Source organism: Trichoplusia ni, chromosome 14 (genome assembly GCF_003590095.1).
Source record: "Trichoplusia ni isolate ovarian cell line Hi5 chromosome 14, tn1, whole genome shotgun sequence".
NCBI classification, from domain to species: Eukaryota; Metazoa; Arthropoda; class Insecta; order Lepidoptera; family Noctuidae; genus Trichoplusia; species Trichoplusia ni.
Genome location: NC_039491.1, coordinates 1,876,683 through 1,903,038, shown reverse-complemented (window position 1 = coordinate 1,903,038; position 26,356 = coordinate 1,876,683). Strand labels below are relative to the sequence as shown.

At 34.6% G+C, this 26,356-nt stretch overlaps 1 protein-coding gene across 3 annotated transcripts in view; it reads left to right on the top strand.

Annotated features, from left to right (window-relative positions):
- Positions 1–26,356, top strand: part of LOC113500641 — an 85,965-nt gene that overhangs the window by 12,831 nt on the left and 46,778 nt on the right. Inside the window, exons 1-2 of one of the 3 annotated variants that reach the window (XM_026881499.1) lie at positions 16,665–16,957; positions 18,434–18,919. In XM_026881499.1, coding sequence (XP_026737300.1) covers positions 18,451–18,919 — 469 coding nt within the window. In that variant the 5' untranslated portion in view covers positions 16,665–16,957; positions 18,434–18,450. Of the gene's footprint in view, positions 1–16,664; positions 16,958–18,433; positions 18,920–25,249; positions 25,673–26,356 lie in introns of those variants that run through there. The other 2 variants (XM_026881500.1, XM_026881501.1) reach the window with 2 other exon arrangements.

Sequence of the window (26,356 nt, the reverse complement as noted above, 5' to 3'; positions counted from 1 at the left end):
TAAATTCGTCATGTCCCACATTCGTCTGATTCAATAAATTGATCAGTTTCGTTTTATTTCTCTGTTGAAAGTTAAAACAGGTAATAAAACTTTTTAAGTATATAATGATGTAATACGATTCTATTTAAACTTTTATTAATCGAAATATAGAAAATAAAAGTTCGTAGAGTTGAGTCCTAAGTCACCTAACGCTAAATATATCAAGGAGGTCTTTTGTGCCTTCATCATTTTTTTTTACAGTCATCGTTATTCTTTTTAGTAGCCTGCTGTGCTTATTATCATTTATTTAAACACCCACATATTTTAGAGCACCTAATACCTAACATCACAAATACAAATGCAAGAAAAAACCCGTAAAACCACTCCAGTTTTTAGCGATACTCGAATCTGGGTTTACCCTTTTCAAATCAAGTTTCGTTGCTTAGTTTTAACGTGTTAAGATAAATCTCAGATATACAGCCACCACATGATAAAGGAGACTTACGTTACATAGGTAGATTTTAGTCAATCAGACTCAAAAGTTCACTCATTCTTATGACCAACTGGCAAACACTCCATCTAGTAGTAGTAGTAAAAAGCCGATAAAAGTCTAACACTCCTTTCGTTTGACCTAGACCGGGAAGATACGTATAAAAAAATGCAGTCGGAAAAGACATGTCACTTTACACCGAATAGCGCGCTATCTCACTCTCACAGCTTTACTTAAAGGGGTGCTAATAGGACCATAAATGGGTCTCACGTTTGAACTGCCTGTACCGATCAATCAGTCTGTAATTATTCGCGGTAATTACGTCAACAATTAGGAGCCGCTTCATTTGGTATGTATGCTAAATATCTGACCAACAAATGCTGCTGCGTATGTTAATTAATGACTTGAAATAACCCGCAATTAGACCTTGTCGAGGAAGAATGTGAAACATTAAGATGTCTGGAGCTATGAACGTTGCTACGAGTATTAAATTAGGGTGTCGTGTTTATCTAGGTACATACTTGTAAAGGTATTTGTAATATTGCTGTTTTGTTGTAAATTAATCATATGCACTCTGTGCAAACTTGTTAATAATTGTTTAGAAATTTATTAGTTTGGGTTAAATGTCTGCGTGGGTTTGCCAGACCTCTGGATAAAGACGAACATAGTAGGGCTTTTTAATTGAGTAATTAGTGTGGGACACGTTTGTTTTGCAAGGATAGTACGATCGCGAAACACATAGATATTAACCCATCACCTCAACAATCTTTCTAACAAACATCAAAATGCACGTGAGATTGACTTTTTACACGACCATAATTTCAACTAAGAAACCAAGCGTAAAATATAATTATACCTAACAAAAGAGGATATTAAAACTCCGCTTTACAATACATTTAGGTCAGAGATCTGCATACGTAACACTTACGTTCTTTAGAGACCTGTACTTACACCATAATTTTCCAATTTAGAATAATACTAATGACTAAAGTGTGAAAGGCACATGGAAGTATTTTACATATTTATTGCGCAATCTACTCGTCTATCACCGGCTGCGTTATGTCAGAATATAATGCATTTAGGTAGCATATTGTACGACCGTATTTCTTGTATGTGAAAAGGAAAGTACTTCAACTTGGTTTTAAAAATGATTTATTCTGTCATTAAATTGTCAATTTGACGTTTGAATTCGTTTGACGAATGCAGAAAAGCACGGTTAGCCGACTGGTTCAGGTCATCACGCCTAATACGGTTTTGGTCCCCGCTTGAGTCTGGGTGTCTGTGTATGTTACTTCAGGGTTTGTGAAACCCCCCACGAGTAAATTGCCTGGTGACTTATGTCGCAAATTAGTAAATAATTTCGTATGAAAGAAAAAGGCAAATTGAGATGCTAGGTTCTTTGTAAAAAACTTTTCTCAACGGTCTTAAAATTTCAAAACATAATTTTGGTAAGTCTCAAGATTTCTAAATCTATTTCAAATACGTAAAGTTTGTCCATTTTGTAAACAAAGGTGTGACCGTAACAATAAGGGCCGCAATCTAAAAACGTTTGAACTCTGAACCTGCTTTGCATAACATTACGATCAATCAACGCAATACCTGAAAGCGTTTATTAGACATGCAGATTGCTAGTTACGCAAATAGCTTGACAGACCTTTGTCTCGGGCTTTCTACGTGACAAGTTCGGCAAGGCGAACCGCCTACGCGGTGCTGTTAACCTGGTATTTATAACTTGCTGATCGTCACGATCTGACCTTAATGTTTGAGGGATATTCATTATAAGAAGGGACAAAACAGTTAATTTGTTATTTAAGTAGGTTCTGCTGTTTGCTTTGCAGAATAAATAACAAGTTAAATCTATGTCTAACTATTACCCACAATTTGATCAAACGATTCTAATAAAAACTTATGAAACCTTAAACTTTAAAGCACTTATTAGTCTAAAATTAGTAATTAATTAATTAATGTTAATTAATAATGCATATAAAATATCAAATGTCAACATTAATAACATTTGCACCATTTTTAAATGCATTGGAATTCGAAAGATCAACTGCCAGTCTGAAACAGGATCCATTCGCTTGGGCCCGTTCTCACAGAGTTCTGACTAACCTTGGCGACAAGTTCGGCAGATATAATTAAATAATATATTTTAATATCAACTGAACCGTAAGAAATTAAACTAATGTTGTAATGTGATAGTCATGGTACAATTATTGCGTCGGCGACTTTGGCGCCGATACTTAGCGACTTCGGTTACAAAATTGTTCATCAGCCAGAATGATTTGGTCTCGTGGGAGCAAAAACGAGTGCAGTGTATAGGTAGTTTAATTTTTATCTCAGTCTCAACAGTAATTTTGTCGTTCATAAACAAGATCGCTCATCAAAATAGAAGCTTAGAATCAGTCATCAAGTTACTATGTATTTAACAAAATGTGGATTTACAATCGCTTTACTTAGCTTTAATGTCAAGAGCATTCTAGAATAATCAAACAAAGACCGACCTATGAATGTCATGTTCCAAAAGGTTCCTTACATCTCAAGAAGGCTACAAAATATTTTGCAACGTTGCCGCAAACTTTTTGCCAACGTCGTGGCGAAATTAAATAGGATGCTGTAATTTGCTCCATTTACTTGACAGTTGATTAGTGATCTTACTGGTTGGAGCTTTTCCGACAATATTGTGACAGCATAATAACGTTAGAAAAACGTTTAAGATTATCGGGAGCATGGAGAACATCCGCCACATTAGCTGCTATGGAAAGTAAGGCCGATGTAAAGCTAGTATAATCAAGATAATGATACAAAACCTGGTGTATGAAAAACTAGATGTACGAAGCTAAATTAAGGACATTTACCTGCCTAATGCGAATTCCATAAACGTACTCATGTGATGTAAGTTACTGTGTTCATGTTAACATCGTGTCTTTGTGCGGCGATGAAATAACTCAATGAATAAAGACGCTGTGGTGCCTATTTGCAACTATAAATAAAGCATAATTCCACAATGGTGCCCTGGGATTCGTTAAAAAATAAATAAGTAAGTTTATTAAATTAAATCAACTTGCACAGTTACCTAGCAGTAGTCCCTAGCAGACGTCATTTTTTCGCTGACCACACCACTTAGTTATCCAGATCAGTCATGACTAAGAAGAAACCTAAGTAAATGTAGATAATTCCTAAATTCATTTTCCAAGACCGGAATATGAGATATGGCTATTAAATAAGTATTTAAGCAATTAGAATGTTGTTTACCATATATTAAATTTAACTGGGAGAAAATATCAAGCCTGGAAACCTCATGTTAGTTATAAGCAGTGTTAATTTGCATTTTAATATAAAACCAATACCCATTCATGAGGTTCTTGCACAGGGAAAGCGTTTCCACTTTCTTGCGCTTGTGTTAATGCTATAATTAATACTTACAGTTAATGCTGGGCTTATTTAAACGTTTAAAGTTGTCGATAATATGGATAGGGTTAACTTACAAAGTCGCAATCAGGATTACATGTTTAGAGTAATGTACCTCAAGAGAAAAAAGAGAACCCCTGTAAGATCGTGTCGTTTTCTCTATCCGTCAAGAACCGTATTCTGAAGAGGATCCAAGGACCAAATGGAGGATCTGAAGGGCATGAAAAGGAAATTAATAGGTAATATGGAATGTAAATCCTCAATGTGCTAATCCAACTAGCACTTTAGGCGTGTTTCGGAGCCTTACGGATCGGACCACTAGCTTTACACCCTTTAATTATTTACGATATTCTGCACTTCTACTTATTTAGCTATCAATGAAAAGTAATAATACCTTCACCGCAAGCTTTCAATTATAAATTATTTTTTAATGAGCTTGCAACCTTGCTGTGTATTTAGAGAGGCGACCGTCGATCAAGGTAACGCCTATGGAACAATACTAGTGTAGGCTTAACACGCATCTGTTTTGGACAAGCTTTTTTCTTCTGTTGGACCGTGACCCGCATAAAATTAAGACATTACAAATACAGTTCTTGCAATTGTATATAACGGCAAAGTGCAGAACAAAAATCTCAAATTCGCCTGTCTGAAGAAGGCAGGTTAATATTTTGGGACACACCTCTATCCTATGACTTAGTGGTATTGGCATTCGAAAAAAGTACAATCCTATTGAAAATTCTATACGTGGTTAGTACTAATCTATTTAGCATTACTATATGGCATTACTGACCTTAAACCTACACTAAACTGTATAATTGTTTGAAGTTATTAACATCTGACATCATCTTGATGAGCTGTATCCAAAATGCATTCATCGTAATCATCGTATAGCATTCGCTAGGTACATGTTAAGATCTATTTGATAAAGAGAGTTGTATCTACACTCTTTATTGGCTACATTTTAAATTTTTTGGATGTAGTTCAGGCATTGAAATTGTCCAATAGTTTTTATACAATGAGTATGATATCTACCTATTTAACCTTTTCATGCTCAAGCGGCTGAACAGATTTCGATAAAATTTGGTATGGATGACTATGACCCCTTGGATTAACACATTGAGCTGTTTCTGATGTTACAACCGATACCCTGACAGGCATACCGCGAGCATCAGCTAGTCTTTTATATTATGAGGTAAACCACGAGACTACTGAACACTTGTAAAACAACAGGTACTGTTTTCAGCCGACATTGTGACCGGTATCTGATACAATTGTAAACATTATGCAACGGTTTCCTCGGTCATACCTGCTTTACATCAACTTACATAGAGATACCGGCTGAAATAACATCACTTGCGTAAAGATTTCCCATTTAAATATCAGGTAAATAAATATTAATGCACAGAATTTACCTTGAAATTTTCTCTACATATTTCTTGTTTTATTTTGTGTGGACAGCTGTTGTTTTAGATTTACTCACATCATTTGGTCATATTTCACCGGTATTGACGAAAACAATCATGTGGAAGTGACCAACTGTACCTAGCTCATTTGGTATCGTATTCCTAATACCCTAAAATAATGAATGGGCTATGATATTTTTTTTAGTCAAAGTAAGTCAAACTGAAATGCAACGTCATTCATCGGCTTGACAGGTCGCAGATCATCATTGATTTCAGATAAACCGTTTTAGTAGCAGTAGGACTACTGCAAGGCAAAGGATTCCCTAGCCTCATCCTCATGGATACCCTCAGGGAGGGAACGGGTGGTGTCAGACTCTAAACCTAACCGCCATGCTACGTCATCTACGATTTAGTCGGAGTATGCGTTGCAATCCTTCATAGACAAGCCATTTACATACTGGATACATACTTTGCCTCAGGGCTTATCGAGTTTTAGCATATTCTATAAAATGTTAAGGAAGTAAGGAAGGAAAAAATGCAAAAATACTTCACGTTTAGCTTCTTACATAGCTCATAAAAAAAATCAAAGTGCTATGACATTGCTACAGATATCGTCGGCTTCCGTCATCTTTTCCTTATCTTGTATAGTCTTACTAATTATGGAACTAGTAAACAAACCATTACCGATAATTATAGAACACCTGAGTCCTTTGTCTTAGAACCAGTACCAGATGAACTTTGTTACAAAAACTAGTTTTTTTCTCACTACTGAATCTGGCTAGTTTCAGGCACCTACTAGTACCAAAGTGCATCACAGAATAGGACCCTCACGGAAAATAATTACAATGTTAACCAGTTATATTTTTTAATAACTTAACAGTTCACACACTAACTTTATATATCTGTTCTATGCTTGGGTATCAAATCAAATGGGATAATAATCTAAGTCGTAAGTCGTATATTCGTCAAAATGACGCCGTTGAACATAACACCGCTGTAATTATCAGTTTGATTTAATAGCCTATATTCTTGTTTAGCGTTTTATTTACAATGGTTTGTAACTTGTCAATTGTGCAAGATACCATTTCAGTTACGGACCTACCAATACAATATTTTATAATGTACACTTGCCTTGTGACCAGACAGTGAATTACACAGCGTAGAGCTTCATCTCACAACTTCAGCAGACGAGGAGATAGAAATAGACCTCTGAATCTGACTAGAGGAACTAGCTAGATAACGATACAAAAATATGCTTGCAAATCTGTTACTGGCTAACTGCTATTTTTTATTGTTAATGTTTTATAACGAAAAAGTCATCAATGCAAGTGATACCTGCAACAGCAAATCGCCTGATATAAATACAGCTCTCCGAATCAAGTATTTTATACCGGTCATCAGGTTAATAGTAGTCTTTACCAAGCTTCATATAGAAAGGTGCGCCGGCGCCGGTGATATACGTTAGCTAACGTACAAGTATGTTTGAGCGCAGGAAATCGTTAATTGTCATTTATCTGTTACTGGCACAAGGCTGGACTGGACTTACAACTTGTTACGAATACACTTTTAAGGTTTTAAAACTTTACACGCGTACTTAACTTACAATTTCCTCGGAAATCGCATTATGGTAAGAATGTTTAAGTGTTCTTTCTCTGGTGTCTAGTCATGTGGAATTTTAGCTGTTGTACTAAAGTGAGATTGTTTTTTATGTTAATTTTAAACATTCTGTTAGGGATGATCATATGCGATTACTCTACTCTGTTAGAGGGTTAGGGGTTTGAGATTTTTGTCAGGGTGAAAGCCTGACACATCTCCCTGACGTATCCAGGGCATGGGTTGAACTCATCAACCCGGCGGCGAAACATAATTTTACCCCGAAAACCTCGAAAAAACGTTTTCGCAAATTAAGTAGCCAAGAGGATTAAGCAAACACCACTTCTGAGTTTTGTATGACTCTTGGATATTTTTAACCTCATATTCACATTACCGACTAATTACGACTTCTGTATCTGTCAAGTGTATACTATTCTCCGAAAAAATTTAGACCGGTTTGCTACTGCAGCTTATGTTCCTATACTTGCTATAATATACCTCAATCCACATCAAAGTTTCCGTTCACTAATAGACACCTCAATTAATCGTGAGAATGACATTTATGGACCAAATGCACGTTGAAGTTTTTATCTACTTTTTACGCATGGACGGGATTTTTAATTGGACATACATTTTCAAGGTTAAGTATAGTGCAAAAAGTAACTACTATAGTTATCTAATTAGTTACTAAGGTTGCATAAAAAATTGTTTTGAACTGATCCAATTACGGTCTTCCATCCCTTTATTTAAGGGAAACGTTAAATTTTCTGTCCTCGTATGTATCTTACGAAGAAGAACGAAATTTCACTAAGTCACTATTTTATGGTGAAAATAGTGACTCTCTTCTTTAATTGATCTTTCAGACAAAAGTAAACTTAAGCCAATGCAGACTGATGTTTATATTCTGAAGATTTAACTATTGCATTAGCCTCCTAAGTTAATAGAACATGGTTCCGAGGGCGTACTGGTTCAACACCTGACTTGTCCATCTAATAAGGAAAAGGAAATATCTACTGCATTTGATTATCACTAAGTATGCATTTCACATCCTTGCTTTCTTAAATCATGATAATATACGCTTGGACACGATATCTTACTATGTCTTATAGTAATATTATTGAATGTGGAAGAGTGATGCCGAGAGAGATTGTGTAGTGCGCTGTCTCACTTCTACAACTGCAAGTCTTACTTTAGGCGCTGATGGTGAGCCTCTATTCTTGATATCCAATATGTACGCTTTAGACTCAGATGGTTAAGCTTCATGATTTCTAGTCTTTATCTATATTGATACAACAGGTAGAGACTATTGCCCTTTGCCCAGATTTGTGAAGCAATTACGATAGTTAATTGCTACGGTAATGACCTTATATACTATACATATTCATTAGAGGAAAGAGGTGACGAAGGACGGCTGTGTTTTAATTAAAGATTGTCATTATATGTAGACACAAAGCTACATCGTTTTAAAATCAAGTTTTTATTTCATTCTAAGTTTAAATGTGTATGAACGAAGATGTAAGAGAGAGAGCAGAAAAAGCCGAGAAGATAAGTAGAAGGGATACATATAAGAACAATATTGAATATGGGAACTATACTGGGAACAGCATCATAAGCAGGATATGGTCACGATTTTTCGCTAAAATTAAATGCTTATACTTTTCAAAGCAAATCGTTGATACCAGGAAGCATTGTTAAAATTGCCACGTTTACTTGTACAGTCACATGATGCTTCAATTCTACCATATACAAATGCACTTAATTCTCTAGATATTATCCCATGATGTCCGTCCACCGCATGACGACCAGCGACCTAAGTAACGCCATTTTCCTTCTTATAACTATGAGAAAGTTGTTCCAACCACTCTTTGTGTGCGAGTAAAATTAACAATTATAGGAAAACCGTCTTCAGACATAGGAAGTGAATTCTCCAAACAAAGACGGATGACGTACGATCGTGACACAAAAACTGTTTATAAGTAAACAATAATTTGATCTGTTGCCACGCCACGGTCTCCACACTTCGCTACGGTCTCAATGTCAGTATGAATCAATAGATTATGTTATTAAATTTATTGTGTAACGGTTTGTTATTTCTTCTTTTGTTGCAAATTGTAATCCTTGCGTTTTTTGTGCCATGGTCTCTTTCCCTTCGTCTTGTAGGACATACAATGCACGACCAGTTTGTAAAATCGAGTGTGTCTTCGGTGTTTTGTTTAGCAAACATAGTAAACCCGAATTGACTCCTTCCCACGCAGTTTCTTTTCAATTTAAAGTGTACCAGTAGATACTTACTCTACCTACGATGTCTTACGATGGTATACTTTTGGGTTAATTTCATAAAAAGGAGGTTGTCTACTCTAATAATCAATTGAATTACAAGTTATTGCAAATAGTAATTGTTCTACAAACAAGTGTATGCACCATGCCTTCGCATATTGAACCTTTCTAGATGTGAATAGAGCTGATTATTGAAGCACTTATTGAATTAACTGTTTGTAGACTTTGAAAAAGCGTTTGAAAGGTCTCACCAAGCTCTAACAGTTAATAATGACTTTACTTACATATGAAAGACGGTTAGATAAAAAAATGATTGACAACATAAATAAAGTCGTGACTATATAAACACGACCGTTGCCATTTTTGAGATCATTTATATTTGTTCCACTTTCGCGACCACAATGAGATCTATATCAATAATTCTAGATTGATTTTATAAAATGGCTGTAATTGTAATCATTTTTGCATTAAATCAAGAGGATTATGACTAGCTTTGCATTTAGATTATTTTGAACCAAATCGATTTAGTAAATAAAGATTACTGGCTTTCTTTTTTTGCAGAACAATACACAAGTTTAATATGCATATCATAAGTCTTTGAATCTTAACTATTCAATTCGATTCTTAGTAGCGCTTATAACACGTTATGATCTTTACGGACATTTTTTCTTGAACCATATACGAAAACGTGTTTACCCAACACTCGATCTAAATCTTATGTTAAATTTTAATCAAGATCCATAATGTATTCCACTTCAACGTACTGCATATACAGCGTATATCTTTAATTAACAGATCATTGCGATTTGCGAGTTATTTCTTCATATTTTCATAACACCCTGTTTACTTGTACCCGTCTAGTCGGCCGTTCGCCTGTCCCACATAGCTCGGTGCCTCTCAGTCGTCCGAGTAAGTGCCGATCTTACATTTTGTAAGTGGGACGACTTCAGTTGTGCCGACGAAACTTTAGTAGTACGCCTTTTTGAAACGAACTCGCACAAAAGAAAAGGTTATGGTTTTAAGCAGGCTTTTGTTCGTGTACCGTCTAGCCGTGGCTTTTGAAATATTGGAACAATTTGACAAATTATCGTGTTTTACTTTTTAAGTTAAATTTTTCCTGTTTTGAAAATCATTGAATTATATTATTGATTTTGTCGATAAAGGAAACATTGCCCATCACTTTTATGCTCATCAAGTGTTGTAAGAATTTCCTCTCGCTACCACATAATTACTTTGATGCATGTTTCGTACATAGGTAATGGACGATGAAATAAGTGATGACTTCGTATTTACAACAAAAACGTACAATTTCTTAGACATCAGCGTTCGGAGTCATATTTCTAATGTAATTTATTTGCTGTGAGATGTATTGTTTTGGATTTCTAAACAGGAATGTTTGTTGCGGAATTGCTTTACATTGGTACGAAAATGTGCTTTAAGACACCTTCGAACTACTGAAATAAGTGGTGAAGACTATTGATTTTTTAGCTCATTTTACATTTAAACATTTGAACGTTAAAAAGCATTCCAATCCAAAGGTCAGAAGTAAAGTTTGACAAAGCTATTGACGCAACTAACACGACTCTTCAGTCTAACATTCAAGATGAGTATGTCCATCTTCATCATCCATTGTCTCAGTCACAGCTCCTTTACTTACTGTTTTCCAGTGACTTACGAACCCACTAGTTCACAAGTCAATAACGGAACTAGTAGCGATAAATCTCACTAGTTTGCCTTGTCGATGGAATCGCATGCCTTAGGCGCCAGTTGTAAATGTGCATTCCTTAAAAAATATAGTATTTATTGTTCTTGCACTTCGGAGTAAATTATTGGAATTCCTTTATTCAGTTTTGCCTTATTATTGAGGCAAACAAATACACGAAAGACCTGTGGAGTCCACATTTTATAACGAAATAATAAGCGTGTTGCAATATAATTACACTGTGGTCACTTATTTGCCCTTTGCCTACAAAAGACAGAATAAGCTAGTTCAAAAGTCTTTCATGCTACATTTAAATAAGCGAGGTCCAAATCCGAATTCACTTGTCCTGAGTCTGGGTGTCTTTCTGCATGGGACTTGAATGTTTAGGAAACCCCTGCGATACAAACAAAAACACACACAGTGCGGAAGTCGCTATTAAAAAAAAAGAGATTTTTGATCTATCCTAGTTTAAACATTAGTCCAGCCCAGAAACAATGCTCTCGTTTGACCCGATATCAAACACGTGCGCACTGTAAACAATCAATTTAATATTTGCCTGTCATCTTTACAACTTTCATTTAAACTAAGGTTTACGAAGAGAGGTGTTATTTATAAATATTGACCATTGTGTAACTGTCGATGTCAATCAATATGGAAGTATGCTTTGCCACATTATGGTTCTACCGACCACCCGTCACCACACACGAATGTTTGCTGGGAGGACTTCGTTTCATGAAGACAGAGACAGTAATGGGAATAGAACTATTTATCTAAGAATTTAAGATAGTCGATTTTAAAAAATAATTAAAAGTCTTTATTATACCAGAAAATTACATTAAAATTGGATCAGCACTTCTTGAGATTCATGCGATGTCGTTTTGTCTTTGGTCAACATTCTTTTCACTGTATTGCGACCAAATTTTCACTACTATGTTTTTTTTTTTGCAAATATATACTAATATTATGAAGCTAAAACGTTTGTTTGGTTGTTGGCTGGAAAAAGAAAATGATAACAAAAAACAATTTTCGCTATCGAATCTCAACAACCAGTTGCGTTACTTAATTACATCAATCATACAAACAACAAAAACTTATAGATTATATATAACACATGAAGACCCTATTATTATGCTCGTACACCCTATAGTATCTTCTATTTAGTCAACGTGATACAAGATAGCGTTACCATTGTCTAAGGCTATGGGAACAGCACTGTTATGGGAAGTTGAACTTGTCGCGCATTCCCCTTGGTAATTATCGACATAACTGTAAAATGAACTTGTTTAATTAATGTTCTGTTACGTAAATGTTAAGAATTGATTGTGAAATGAGAGTAATATCACATCACACTTGTAGTAAAAAGGTGATAGTTCTTGTGTTTGTTTTTTGTGTACTCTTAAATTCCTGGACCCATTTTGATACGATGTTATTCCTCTTTTTTTCGTTAAAAAATGTAGCGTTTCTGTAGCTTCTGCTTTCGAAGCACAGTTTATGAAGACGCGGCTAATTAGTATTTTATATACCTTACATCTGATGCGACAAAGTTGTTAACCATGCAGGTTACCAACCAAAAAAATACAAAAAAACAAGAGCACAGCTAGACCACACTTTTCAGTCTATCTGATAAACCACAAACAACACCGCGGGGCGCAGCTAGTACGTTATAAATAATAGTTATGGAAGACAGATGAGGTAACCTGAACACTGTCCGTTAGATAACATGATTCTATATTGTATGTGGATATCCGTTATCTGAGCAGCACTCTACCAGCCCTTGTCAGGTGAGAGCGTACTCGACTCGTGTTCAAATGTTATGACTTCACGATGTTATTTAATCTATACCGACAGGTAAACTTTTTTTTTAATATGGAAGAGAGAAAAGAAGCTTTAATACTTTTTTTCTTGGCGACTGGCCTGTTAGTCTAGTGCGTTGGGTTCCCATCCAGGGAAAATGTTTGTGTGATAAGCGCGATCATTGGTTCTGTACCTGTATGTGATGTATGAATTTAGAAATATATAAGTATGTTTATCAGTAGTCTAGTACTTGTAATATAAGCTTTGGTTAGTTTGAGAAAAGATGGCATTGTGTAAAAGTCGTGCAAGATTATATTCGATATTATTCTTTACTAGTTGTTGCATCCACACTTCTCTAGGTGATATAATATGTTTGACGTTTATTAAATACATCCTATGTAATCACAAATGACGTGGTTTTCTATTGGTATAAGAGATATCAAAATCGGTTCAGTAGATCCTGAGAATTCTAATCTAAAACGTGATAAAACTCTTCAAACTTTTCTTCCATTTAATACGTTGAGTGTAAGATCATTGTTACATGATGTCTGCCAAACAGATCTTCCATGGCGTAGAAACATGAATGTTAAAATACAGGAAATAAATGTTGTTGTACAGTTTAAGTTAATATATTCACATATGTAGGGTGTACCGTTTCTTTTTAATTTAGGTAAATAAATTTTGTCGTGGGAAAATCATTGTTGATTTTTCCACATACCGCTAAAGATGACTAGACTAGTTTTGAGAATAATTTATGCGAAATCATGTCTACTTCGAAATTTTCTTTTATATTAGTCTGTAAATTGGTCCTGAACTTTTAAACACATATTCATTAGACACAATTAAAGCCTCATAAGCTTATTTTAGCGATCGTCTCTCCTTTCATAAAACGCCTACCTAAAGAACTACTTAATATTTTAAATCCGTTGACATACAGAAAGTTCACAAAGTCGCGGAACAAAGGTCTGTGGAACGGATCAGTTCGTTCTGCTTCTGACGACCAACACAACTCTCCCTTCAACTCTTAAAGGAGAGAAACTAAATACAAATCAACATTAACTTCATATTCTAATGACGTGATTAATAAGGAAAATTACCTTAATCTCGTACGTCTGCCATTGACATAGCCGTAAACGATTTCTCTTTCATTTAACTTTTAAATGTTATTACTGCGATGCATTTCAATACGTCTCGTTTCATGTAAATTATTTAAAACGTTTGCCGTGGAATGTTTGTAAAGGGTTATGTGTTTCTCTGTCTGTTGGGTGGTAAGATAATTGTTTGTATTTTTCCATCAGTACTTATATTAAAAAAAAAGATCGCTTCATATTTCGGACATACAAACCAGCGTTTTTCGTTTGCAATAGTAACGAAAAGAGTTCTGCAATAATACTTTTGAGCTTTTGACGGAAAGCCTACCATTACGTTAAAAAAAAAATTGCGACGCTGATCTACACCTTGTAATGCTATCTCGCTTCAAGAAGTCCAATTTAAGAGGTTGAGTACTATGGATGTACTATTTTTTCTTGTACAAGCCTTGTATATTTCTGACACGCTCAATAATGTCTTAATTTAACATTTTTACCGTAAAAATATGTTATTACCAGAGAACTCAAATAACTCTCTTTACACTTGCAAGTCTTTCACAATATTATGTTTCGGGTCAGCATTCAATTAATAGCATTTTATTTGCTTATCAAGTATTTTTACTATGGTATCAAATTTCATGTTAAGGAAATTATTGTTAAGAAATAATTATGTAAAAACAATATTGCAATATAAATATACTTTACAGAGAAATTAATAGTAAATTATTTAAAATGTTTTTCTAAATATACTGTCCTTTTTATCTAAAAAAAATGTGATTTAATAAAATTATCTATTTATTAATTAATACAATTGTCATCGTAATACCGATTGCTACACTGATTAATCTGATTCTTGGAATAATGCTTTATTATCATTAATTATCTGATATAGGTGCCTGTACTCTTGTTGGAAAGAAAACGATTGTACCTGCAACTGTCACGAGACTGTTTGTGAAAGGCTATGCAGGCACGTAGATGACCAAAACCTAAATACATGAACTGTGTTTACATATTGTTATAACTGGAAATAATTGATAAACAGAGGGAGACTGTAGCTATTGCATCAATAAAATGCTGCAATGTTCCTTAGAGTGCGGTCCTGATTACACAAATTCAATTGCCAAAATACTTAACTCTGAGGTTGTAGGAAAAGCAGAGAGTAAAAGCTGTACGTACATATAAATAACACCATGTATTTTCGTAACGGGAACTACCTGTAAAACATAACCACAACTCTGTAAACTCACCCTTTAAAAGCCTTCCAATTAAAAGAGACAACAAGTCTTCTTTATCAATATAAACCAATCAATAGGTAAGAAAGAGCAAGTACTTATTTTTCATTATAAATATTTAACAAAACACAATATCCAATATTTCGCAGTCACGTAATTCGGGTCAACGGTCGAGTGTCGATGAAATTGCGTATTAAATGTTAAACGATTTAACTGTATAGCTGTGATATCGCCAGCTTCCTTGATATAACGACCATACCGTACCACATCATATTGTAGACTTACCACTTGCTCTTTACTTGCGACTGATGCTAAAATCAAAGCGAGATAGAACACTATATTAAGTATAGTTGTCTCGCTTCCACAGCCGCAACTGCTTCAATTTAAAAGGTGTTGGTGAGTCTTCTTGTTGGAAGAATACTTCGCTATATCGGTTTATTCAATAACATTGCAGATAGTGCTGTTATTGAAAATAAATGTCTTGCTCTACTCAGATGTAGTTGGGGTCTCTACGGAAGCGATAATACACGTTTAGGAAATCCTTACTCTCACTACATTATTTACACCGTGGTGCTCAATTGCTCTAATTCTTGTGTCATATATAAATAGACTTTAGTACTTAAAGGAGCTTCTGAAATATCATAAAATAAATATATATGTGTGCAGTAAAAAATGCAGTTCTGTCTTTTGGAAAATTACCAGCTCTTAAAACGTGTATAAATGTCTTGTTATGTACCTAAACCACGCGGAAGGATTTTCAAATAAAATAAATGTCATATTTTTTGTGCACAGATAAGATTTTGTCATGTTTTCATATCGTTAGGTATGTACGTAGCAATATTTAAACAAGTTGATTGAAGTAAATACTTTAAAACCACTAGGTTCTGCTCTTGTCATAATCAAATTAATCACTGTTAGACGACAAGATATAAAACCATTAAAAAATATTCCTTTGAATTGCCTGTTTCACTAAGAACAGAACAAGTTCCAAAAACAAAAGACAAACACTTTTCTATTTGCATTCGGCAAATGGCATCTATAAATGAGCAGGCAGCAAAGGCTTCATAGAAAGGAAAACGACAGCGACCCCTTTTAAAATCTTTGAAAGTTTTTCTGTAAGCATTGAACATTCAAGAAGGCATTGCAAATCAAAATATCGTGAAAATAGACTCTGCATTGAATTATAGTGGTATTAAAGTAAATTTCGTTTGAACTCTATAAGATCTTAAATTATAAACATTACTAATATTTATATTTAGTAGCGTTTGGCGTGTGACAATCTAATGAAATCGACCACCAGAATTGATGTGGTCTAAAATTCAACCGCAATTTTAAGTTGTTACTTAAAAGTCAGTGGCGTGCACTTGGAGAGGCCTATGTCCAGCAGTGGACTTCGATAGGCTGATGATGACTTAAAAGTCTGGAATCAAATGAACTCGTTATTGTAAAGAACTTAAAAAACAAAATTTTAAAATTGATTTATAATTACACTGCTTCAACCATTTTAAAGCACTTAATTTCCATATTGTAAATCGGTTTAGACATTACACATAAAATTAAATACGTTTTTCATTATGACACTATCTGTGAGAATAGATTACTCACATAACTTTTTCGCGCGTAATTCACGAAAATTAGTTTAGATAGATCTTGCTTGACGTTCATACTGCAGGCAGAAACGGAAAAGGCAGTTCAGTTCGTAGTACCGCTCGATACAGTCGCATCGAGTCGGCCGCGTCCGCGCGAACAACATAAAATTGTTTGGCAGAATACGCGATGCCTTCGCTAGTTTTTAAAACAGTATGGCTGCTCGCGCCAAAATAACGTCAACAATTTTATCTGTGCCGTGAATTCGTGATAGTTTCTTTATTAACGCATTATAAATATTATCTGTGCGGTCGTGCGTTTGTTTAGTGAAATACGAAATTGTGATACGAACTATGCAGTGTAGATAACGTTTCTTTGGTTTGCGGTTGCGTTCAGTCGAGGTATTTATTTTCAACGTTAATTTAAAATATTACTGGCATTGACATTTGTTTTATGCGATATCTTAATCTTTTTATAGTTTATCTGACAATCACTAGGATTATTCTTTGAATTATTTATTGTTATCAATAGTTTTAGATAATTTAATGCTTTGATATGTTATGCAAAACTTCAATTAATGCCGAAATTATTACTTCATTCTTGTCTATCCTTATATGCGTACTTTGAAACATCTGTCAAAAAACATTAGCCCCCAAACCTCAACGTAATTTTAACAATCTTTATAGTTAACATAACTAAGCCATTTATTATTAAACTTATTATAAAATAATTACATTTTAGCTGCCCACTCAACAATCGACAGTACAAAAAATAACCTCGAATAACCTGCAAAATATTTAATTGCTTTAATGAATATAACATTACAATCTGCATTATAATTAATTTAAAGTTTAATAATTAACTGTATTATATGTATTCTTATTTTAACTCGAAAATGTATTAAAGCCAAACAAATGCTGTTTCCTTCTGATTTCTTTTTACGATCTTGAACAAACATCTTTTTATGAAATAGAAATACATAATACCTAAGTCAGATTTTTTATGGCCTGAAAAAACGCAATTCTACGCTTGAGATAACAGTCGTCGAGGGCATCTAGCTAGAATTATGTAGTATGACGTTTTAAATTATTACCTACTTTAAATATAATCGCTTCTTGCAAAACCTCTTACATGATACAAAAACAAGGTAAATGCCTACTGAATATGCAGTGCTGGGAATGGCAGAGTTTTACCCGCGGTCTATAACTTTTTTATAATATGCAGTAGAATAAGAGAATCGCGTACGATTTCTCGTATCCCTAAGTGATAAGAATTGTCCAGCCCTAAGAATTTTTCTATACCACATTTGTGGCGAAATCTTAATCTTGAAATAATTTTGGGCCGAAAGGTTTACGGTTTCAGCTAGTAGTATTTGCACTTCTCGTGCAGAATTATACTACTTTACTTTGAGGAAGTATCCTATCGCAGATAGCCAGATGTTGCCAGAAATCATTTAACCTGTAAGTAGGATCTCTTTACCCAATAATTTTTAGGTTCTCATTATTCTCCTATTTACGTTGATAAACAAAAACCACTTCAATATATCGGATATTAAAAGTCAACAAAGTTTGTCTGTTTATCTGCTGACCTAAAAATGGTCCCCTCTCTTCCTATAATGATAATGTGATAAGCAACTAATACATTTTGTTTGCACTTTTATATCCAGGTTATGATACGGGAGTATTGATAGGAAATAATCTCTTGAACAAAACAGCTCGAAAGTAGGTTACAATCATGTTCCAAACTTTTTTGTTTACACGAACTCGACGTATATCGTGGATGATCAAAAATATGTCCCGCTATAGTGTGAATTCAAACGTCGTTCAATAGTTTGCAACAATTGAGGAAAACTAACATATTACTTTCTTTTGTTTCAGCAATCATCAATGTAACCATGCAGGCAACAAGAGAATCGAGCAGACAAAAAAGATGCAACAAAAGGCGAAACTCTAGAAAGAAATCCCTATCGCCATCCGATTTGAAATGCACTAGAGGGGACGCAAAAACAGACAGCAAGCTGAACGGAAAGCGCTCGCTATCCGAGGGGTCAGTGAAAGTTAAGCATAGGAAGAGTAACATACGACGAACTTTGACCCATCCTTTTACGTGTACGGACGATATTCGCGATGTTAGTACGAGTATGATCGGTGTGTTTAACAGTGTTAAAGTGGATCCTCCTCCTGAGAGTGACGAGTCTAATTTGCCGCCGACCAGTAGTGATAGGGACACGGAGGATGATGGTCGCCTGTCAAGGCCGGCGCCGCAGAGGTCGCGCTGGGATTCGGGGAGTGAGATGGACTCGCTCGTGTCGACTGTTGTCAAGAGAGCTTCGGCGAGGCGAAGAAGGACGCCAGCAAACCCAGGTATGTACGCTGTGCTGACCTTTACCCATACCAACCATTAAAATCTTCACTTTCACTTCGACCCTTCACAATTCTATAAAAAAAGGACCATTGCGTATATTTCGACCTTTACCTGTAAGGACATTGAAGTGTTGAACACATGGATCTTAAACGTGCATATCGAAAAACAAATATTTTTGTAATCTAAATGCTAGGTATTAGATCTTATAACAATGTTGATTTACTGTTACATAAGTGTAATCGTCTTAGATAATTTATATCATCATGATGCTACGAAAACTAACAAACTGCGTAACGAAGTGGTAATTTTAACAAAGTCAACAACTTCGAGGTTTTTCTTAATCACCGTGTTCACGAAGTACTGATAATTCTGAGCCAGTTCGCTTGTTGCAGTCGTCATCTGTTTGCTACGAAATAATATTATTAATATAATATATAGTATTCCGTAGATAATTTTCGTTTGAACCGTATCTTGGCATTAAGTGCTAAAAGATACCTTTAAATATTCTATGTACAGCAAGAGATCCTGTTACAACCACGACAATAGATCAAGTTATCTTGCTCTACACATCTCGCGAACAGCGAGCAAATACAAATTTATCGGTTTTAAACCTAATATAGGTAATTATTATTGGCCTGTCATGTTTAGTCGTCGACCTACATACTAAATAACGGTTATTTGCATAGACACGTGAAATTACTATGTATAGATTATTTGTTTACGTAGTAACACACATAATAACTATAGTCAAGGCTGTACTAAGAAAATGTTGTGCTTATTGTCATTGACATTATTTGTTTCATTATAGTTGGCGCAGGAAATGAATATCATTATGGAATCAGTATTTGCATATGCCGTGTGACTGTTATTGCGTAAATGTATCATTAAATATTTAATGTGCCAACTATTTATAATGAGAACAGGTGATTGGCTGTTTCATTTAAAGTATGCTTTTATGAAAATTGATACCAACGTTTAGTAGTGATATATGAAAAATGCAGACTGAAATTCGTAGGGAAGGTCTAACTATGTTCTGATTCGGAGTACTTCAGAGGGCCTTCTAAAGTAAATAATTATATTGCAATTGTGGTAGCGTGATAGTGCTCTACATGGTGTAGTACACGTCTCTCTTACGAAAATCTAATAGTACCTAGAACTTTAAAGAGGTATTAGTAGACCCCAGGAAAAATCTAAAACGGTTTTGCTTTTGTTATTTATTTACCTTTCAAGTATGGATTATGACTGAGTCATCTGATAAAACATAAAGCCATAAAGATAATATCGAGTATCGACATACGTAGGATAAAACAATACATTGGTACATTGCTTTTTTCATTCTGTTCTCTTACTGAAAGGAATTTGCTTACAGCGAATCAGTATTATGAAATGTCTGGTCTTTTGACATTGAGCGACCTCAAGGTTTAGTAGAAAAGTATTTTAAGAATTTAAGCATTTATTTTCTCTAAAGTTCAGCAAGACTTTTGACCAAGGCCGGATTAACCATCTCCGGGCCTCTAGGCACAGTTCGTTTCGCCCCCCCCCTTTTTCATACGACAGCAAAGCAATTTTGATTTTTTTTTACAATCCCCACTATTTTTTAATTTTTTAATCAGGTGTGCTGGGCTCCTTTTCACTGGCCTAATGCCAGTGTATATGAGCAGGGGCTCAGAAGCAGTGCCTTATTGATAATACGGCACTACTTTTGACTATTTACTTTCTTATGTCGACCGACGGACTGCAGTGAAATCCTTTGATACCTTACCAGTCCGACCATCTGTGAGTCAGAGAGATCATCAGTGTAATCAAATAAATTAAGCTGTTCAGATTTGAAGTACCTATAAAATTCAATTTAAATGTATCCATTGAAACAGGGAGCCGTCATTGACCCCAGAATGATTTAACGAAGTTCAAAAAGAAGATTCTAATAAACTACTAAACCATTTTCCATCCCAATGCAAAAATCTAACATTCATTCTTACGAAGAAATTATGACTGAACTTCATAATTGAACAGCTTTGTTTTAAGCATCCATTACTTCATCCAAAACCATTTGGCCAAACGTATTTGGTGCTGTTAACGCAATAAGTACGTAACTATCATCAAGATTATCAGAGAATGTATGATTAATTACAAGGAAGTAACACGAAATTGTGTTACTGACTTATGACAGGCTGTTACAGTTTTGTATAATACGTTAAAGATATTTAACATCGCATTGTTACTAAGCAATTTAAGCCTTTCTCACGTGAAAATATCGCAACGAAAACAGTAATATTTCAAGTATACAAGTAATAAACATACTAAAATACTATTCAAAAGAAATAAAATTAACAAAAAAGGACTCACCAAAAGATCGTACTCATCACACAAACATTTATCCTAAGTGGGAATCGAACCCACGACGTCCGGTACAGCAGTCAGGGCTATTAACCACTTGACCATCAGTAAACGCAGAGAGAGTACAGCACACATACAAAGCCAATGTGTATAGTCCAAGCTAATATTTATGCAAAATCGTAATCTTCAAAGTCAGCACGTTAATTAAACACGTGACTACTATGGAAATAATTGTAGAATTAAATAGATTTCACTGTGTCAACAAATATGAGGCTTGTCATAAGAATAAGTGTTTTATGTGATTGGCATGACATTGCCTGATATTATGTAGGTGTAAAGGTTTTATGTTTGCAAAGGAGGACATTGATTTGTTGTGGGTGCTATTATTTGGAGTCACCAGTCACTAAAATTGAGAGAAATCTAATGTAAAAAATTGTTCCCACAAATTCGTCTTCTATTAAAAATCTCAATGGAAAATCAATTCAGAACAATAAATTGATTTAACCATTTATTTTCGCATTCCGGTTTCTCTAGTAGGATCAACTTGGAATGCATTATCTTGCTGAGCATATTTCACTAGTTTCACCATTCTCCTTTCACATAACTACCTTTCGAATATTGTTGTATAGACCAGTTTTGTACAAGGTACTGCAGCTTATGTAGAATAATATGTACTCCTTTATATTATAAACTAGCTTTTCGCCTGCGGCTTCGCCCTCGTCAAGGTCGGTTATATCGCGTTTCCAAGAGAACTCTTCAAAAGTCCGAGATAAAAACTATCCATGTTCTTTCTCAAGGTCAACTCTTCCTCTGTACCAAATTTCATTAAAATCAGTTCAGTTGTTTAGACGTGAAAGCGTAACAGACAGACAGACTGAGTTACTTTCGCATTTATAATATTAGTAGGGATAAAAAAAAATATTTCTTGTAGTCTTGATGTTGACAAGATGTACATACTGAGGTAAATACATGTATGTCACAGCGTTTAATTGCTGTATCAAGGATATTAAAATGCAATTTAGTGACATTGTACTATTTGCATAATTGCTATGAGCAAGTATTACTGTTTTAAAGTTATTTTTATTTTATGTATGTCCTACTACATAATGGAAATCCGTGCCAAACGTGATGATCTGCCTAACGATAAAAATAAAATTGTTAATTCAATATTTAATACGCTGATAGAAAATAGTTGTATTAATTCATCAGATTTTTTTTTTCAGAACCAGATCTTTGTTTAAGGACTGTCCTGTAAATTATATGATTATATGTTTTTATAAGTGTAAATCGTTACCACAAACTATTTTGTTAATGTCATAAGTAGGATATTTTTCATTGAAACTTAGACTAAAAAAAGGGACTAGAAGAATAGTATGATATTTTCTACCTAATTGACATGGGATGTTAATATGTTTATTATGTACTTAATTTATCCAACATTTTGACCTTTTTTTCAATTCAGGTATCAATTACACGAAGGGGCAAACAAAACTTATATCTCGGATCTTAAAAACAGTTGCTTGAGCACTTAGCGACATCTGTATGTTGGTGTAGAAAGGTTTATGTGGTACATTTACGCCATGGAACTATAGATGGCGCTGTAAAAGACTTCAAGAGTCTACATAATAATATAACATTTTAAACTGTAAACACGTTTTCTAGCTTTTATCTCAATGGCCAGTTTACTTTTAATTCGTTAAATTAATACAATTATTTCTCACTTTGTCTTGGTAAGCGCCTGCACTGCCATCTATAGTTAGAACAACTTGCTTAGTGCATTAAGAAGGCTGGTGTTAGCTCTGTTACTAGTAGAGATGTGTAATGTTTATCATAGATGGCGTTGTTTGTAGAACTTGAGAACTGTTTCAAGCACTCAATGATTTATCTTTTATTATCGGAATTGGTACACCTACTGCAACTTTTCTTCTGAATTAGAACTATCGAGAAATAAAACTATCTTCAAATTCAAATAGAGCTGATTGCAGTTGATTGAAAATCACATGCCTTGTAATTAATTATGGATATTCTTTAACAAATACTCACTACATAAGAATAAGAATGCAGTAGAGTGCAGTTAATTTGCATCTAAACCAATGTATGTTGATTTCAATTAAAACTAATTACTGTTTTAATTTAGTGTAGTCACTAAAGATTATTCGAATAAGATTGACGCCTATATATCTTTGTGAATATTTATTTCAAATGATCTTTCATTGACTTAAACTTGAAACAATCAAATTTATATTTTTTGTGTTGTAAATACACCGATAATAATGTTCTCGTCATAATCCTCAATTTTGTAAAACTCTATACTTACCTATATTAATCGAAACATCTCACAAATGTTAATACAACATAAAAAGTTCAAAAAGTTAAATTTAAAGGCTATAAAAGCAGGTTCATACCTCCCTAAAACACAGGTAACTTCCCGTGGGGACAATACGAACGGAAGTGCAGTCTGCCAGCTGTGGGTTGCGTGTGGGTTCTGTATAATGTCAATGCCATACTCCCATAGTATAGTTTTATACGATTTAATGAGATAATTGTATCTTGACGAAGGTTCCACGGAATCTGTTGTGTTGTCAAGGATATGTTACTACGACCTTTTCAGATGCACCTTTTAACTTGTAGATAATGTTAATCTAAGCAAAATAAGCTTTGAGGGCTGAAGAAAACTAATTTTAAAGCCTTATGTTTAAGTAAAAAAAAAAAATTATCATGTGTGTGACGGACTCAGTTATAGTATTGTGTAGTAAATTAAATAAATATACAGAAAGTGTCACTTAACTTGCCGAATTTTGAAGCCATATAAATAAATATACTTTACCTAAAAAGAAAAACATAATAGAATAAACAGCTTCTCATATTAAAAATAATTTACTGGTAATTGTTTACGCAAGTCATTTCAATTAATTAAAGATACGCTAATATATTCATGTTTTCACACCTTACAATTCAGAATAGATCGTTGATGTCTTTTATTCGGTATCAAGACAAGCTAAGCGAAGAAACTATAGATTATTTTTGTACTGCATTCTAGAATAAAACTAAGCATAAATTGATGAACTTAGGTATTATTATTTATTACCACTCGTTTTTTTTCGGCTTCTTACAAGGATGAGACTAGAAATAAAACGTAACATTAATTTAATAGTACTTTTTGTTGCATCGTTCATAATTAATTTGATTTCATGACCTCCAAACGCCACAAGGTTCGTCTTTACATAACGAATAAAAAAAGTTACAAAAACTCCTTATATTCTTGCATTGTGAGTCGTTTTGTCTGAAAAACATTAAGCATTCACGCTTTGTGAGATTTGTCAGTAGGAAACTGTGACATCGTTACAGTTAAGTTTTTAAGTTGTGTACTCGGCTAACTGTGACGCGAGTGTGGGTGGGTGTATATAGACTGCAGGGTACCTCCTACGTACCTACACTTTTAAAGAACAACTATTCTTTTTTCAAGTTAACTTGTTCCATATACAAGTGGTCGCGGTGTTTGGTCTAGTTCGCCAGTGCAAGTTCATTGTTCGGACGCTCCCAATTCCCACTGGCCGTAAGCGCCAGGTGCTTTCCGACTGTTTTTTGTTTTGATGCTTGGCCCTCGCCAGAGGTAAGCGTTTTTGTCGACTCGTTACCGGTCACTTACGTCATTTTGAATCTGGGAAACGTTTTGTTGTTGGCGTTGAGACGCGAGGTGAGTCACGTTGTTAGTACGCGTAAAAGTCGATATTTACTATCGATGAACTTATTATTATTATTGTGCATTTTATTTACACAATTGCATCTAAACAATAAATAATTTATCGTCGTTGTATCGCACATCAGCGACTTTAATTCGTTTCATGCCACAAGAGAGTCAGATTATGACTTTGTCTCAACATTAATAAACTGGTATATGCTTATTTTGTTGTTCATTAAAAAAAGTAATGCAGTCATAACAGACCTAATAATAATTAAAGTAAACAAACTCAACTTCCGCTTTAATAGAAACAATTAAACTATCCACTTAAACAAGTGTTACTTCATAACTACAAGCTAACAACTCGTAATGTCGATAAAAACTCGACGGTGTAAACAATCGAGTAGGGGCGCAGCACTGTCGGGCGAGCGCAACAGTCGGCCGGCCGGCTAGGCTCCGCACATCCGCTTGCTCGCTCAGCCCCGCGACAGCTCGCACAACACCGCCACACAAAAACCATAAAAAAAAATAAACAAAAATAACAAACACTCACGTATACAGTGACAATGTGCTCAACAATAAGTGCCCGTGATAATATACCCACTTAACCCAAAACTTTCAGTCAAGTTTAAACAGTTAGCAACAAAAACTGTTACAGTGTTTTCGAAATTCGTGTTGTGAACTCTGAGGCGAAACCTTACAAGGAAGCCCTAACAATACGGCTACGAAATAGGTAAGTAACTATGGATTATGTCTTAGTAATTGGTAATTGGATACGGATAAGCGTTTTAATGGATTAGACTTACTATCAAATTGCGCAACCTCCTTTCGCACGGCAAGCGTAGGTGAAACTTTTTTATAATTTAATAACAAAAAGGTCAAAACCTTTTCTGGCAGAATATCTTTGTTGCAAGATACCATAGGCTAGTTAATTCTAAGTTTAAAAAAAGTTTAAAAATAATGTAGCTTTTTTTCTGTTCGACCGCAACCGTTCTATTTCATGCTAACTCAAATAAGTAGAATCAATTCGGCATGGGCTGATGATGACGTAAGGTACCGAACTTGCCTGGCTTCTATCGGGTTATTGTTCCTAAGATCGACACGACTGTGCCTCTATAAAAACTAAAAGTCTAGCCATCGGACGTTTATTTTGTATTTTTTATCATTACAAGTTAATTGAAGCTGTATACAATGAAAAAAAACTATGATTGTTTTTAGTCAAGGTTTCAACCAGCCTATTAATATGTCGTCTGTAAATGATGTGGTTAAAAAAAATGATGGTCATTGTCTTGGCCTTTGAGTCGTTAGTTCCGTTATTTTAAGTTTAATTTTAGAATACTCTAGGCATGTAATACCGGCATTATAAAACTTAAAATTTACTTAAAAATGTTGCAAAAATATTTTGTAAACTTATCGA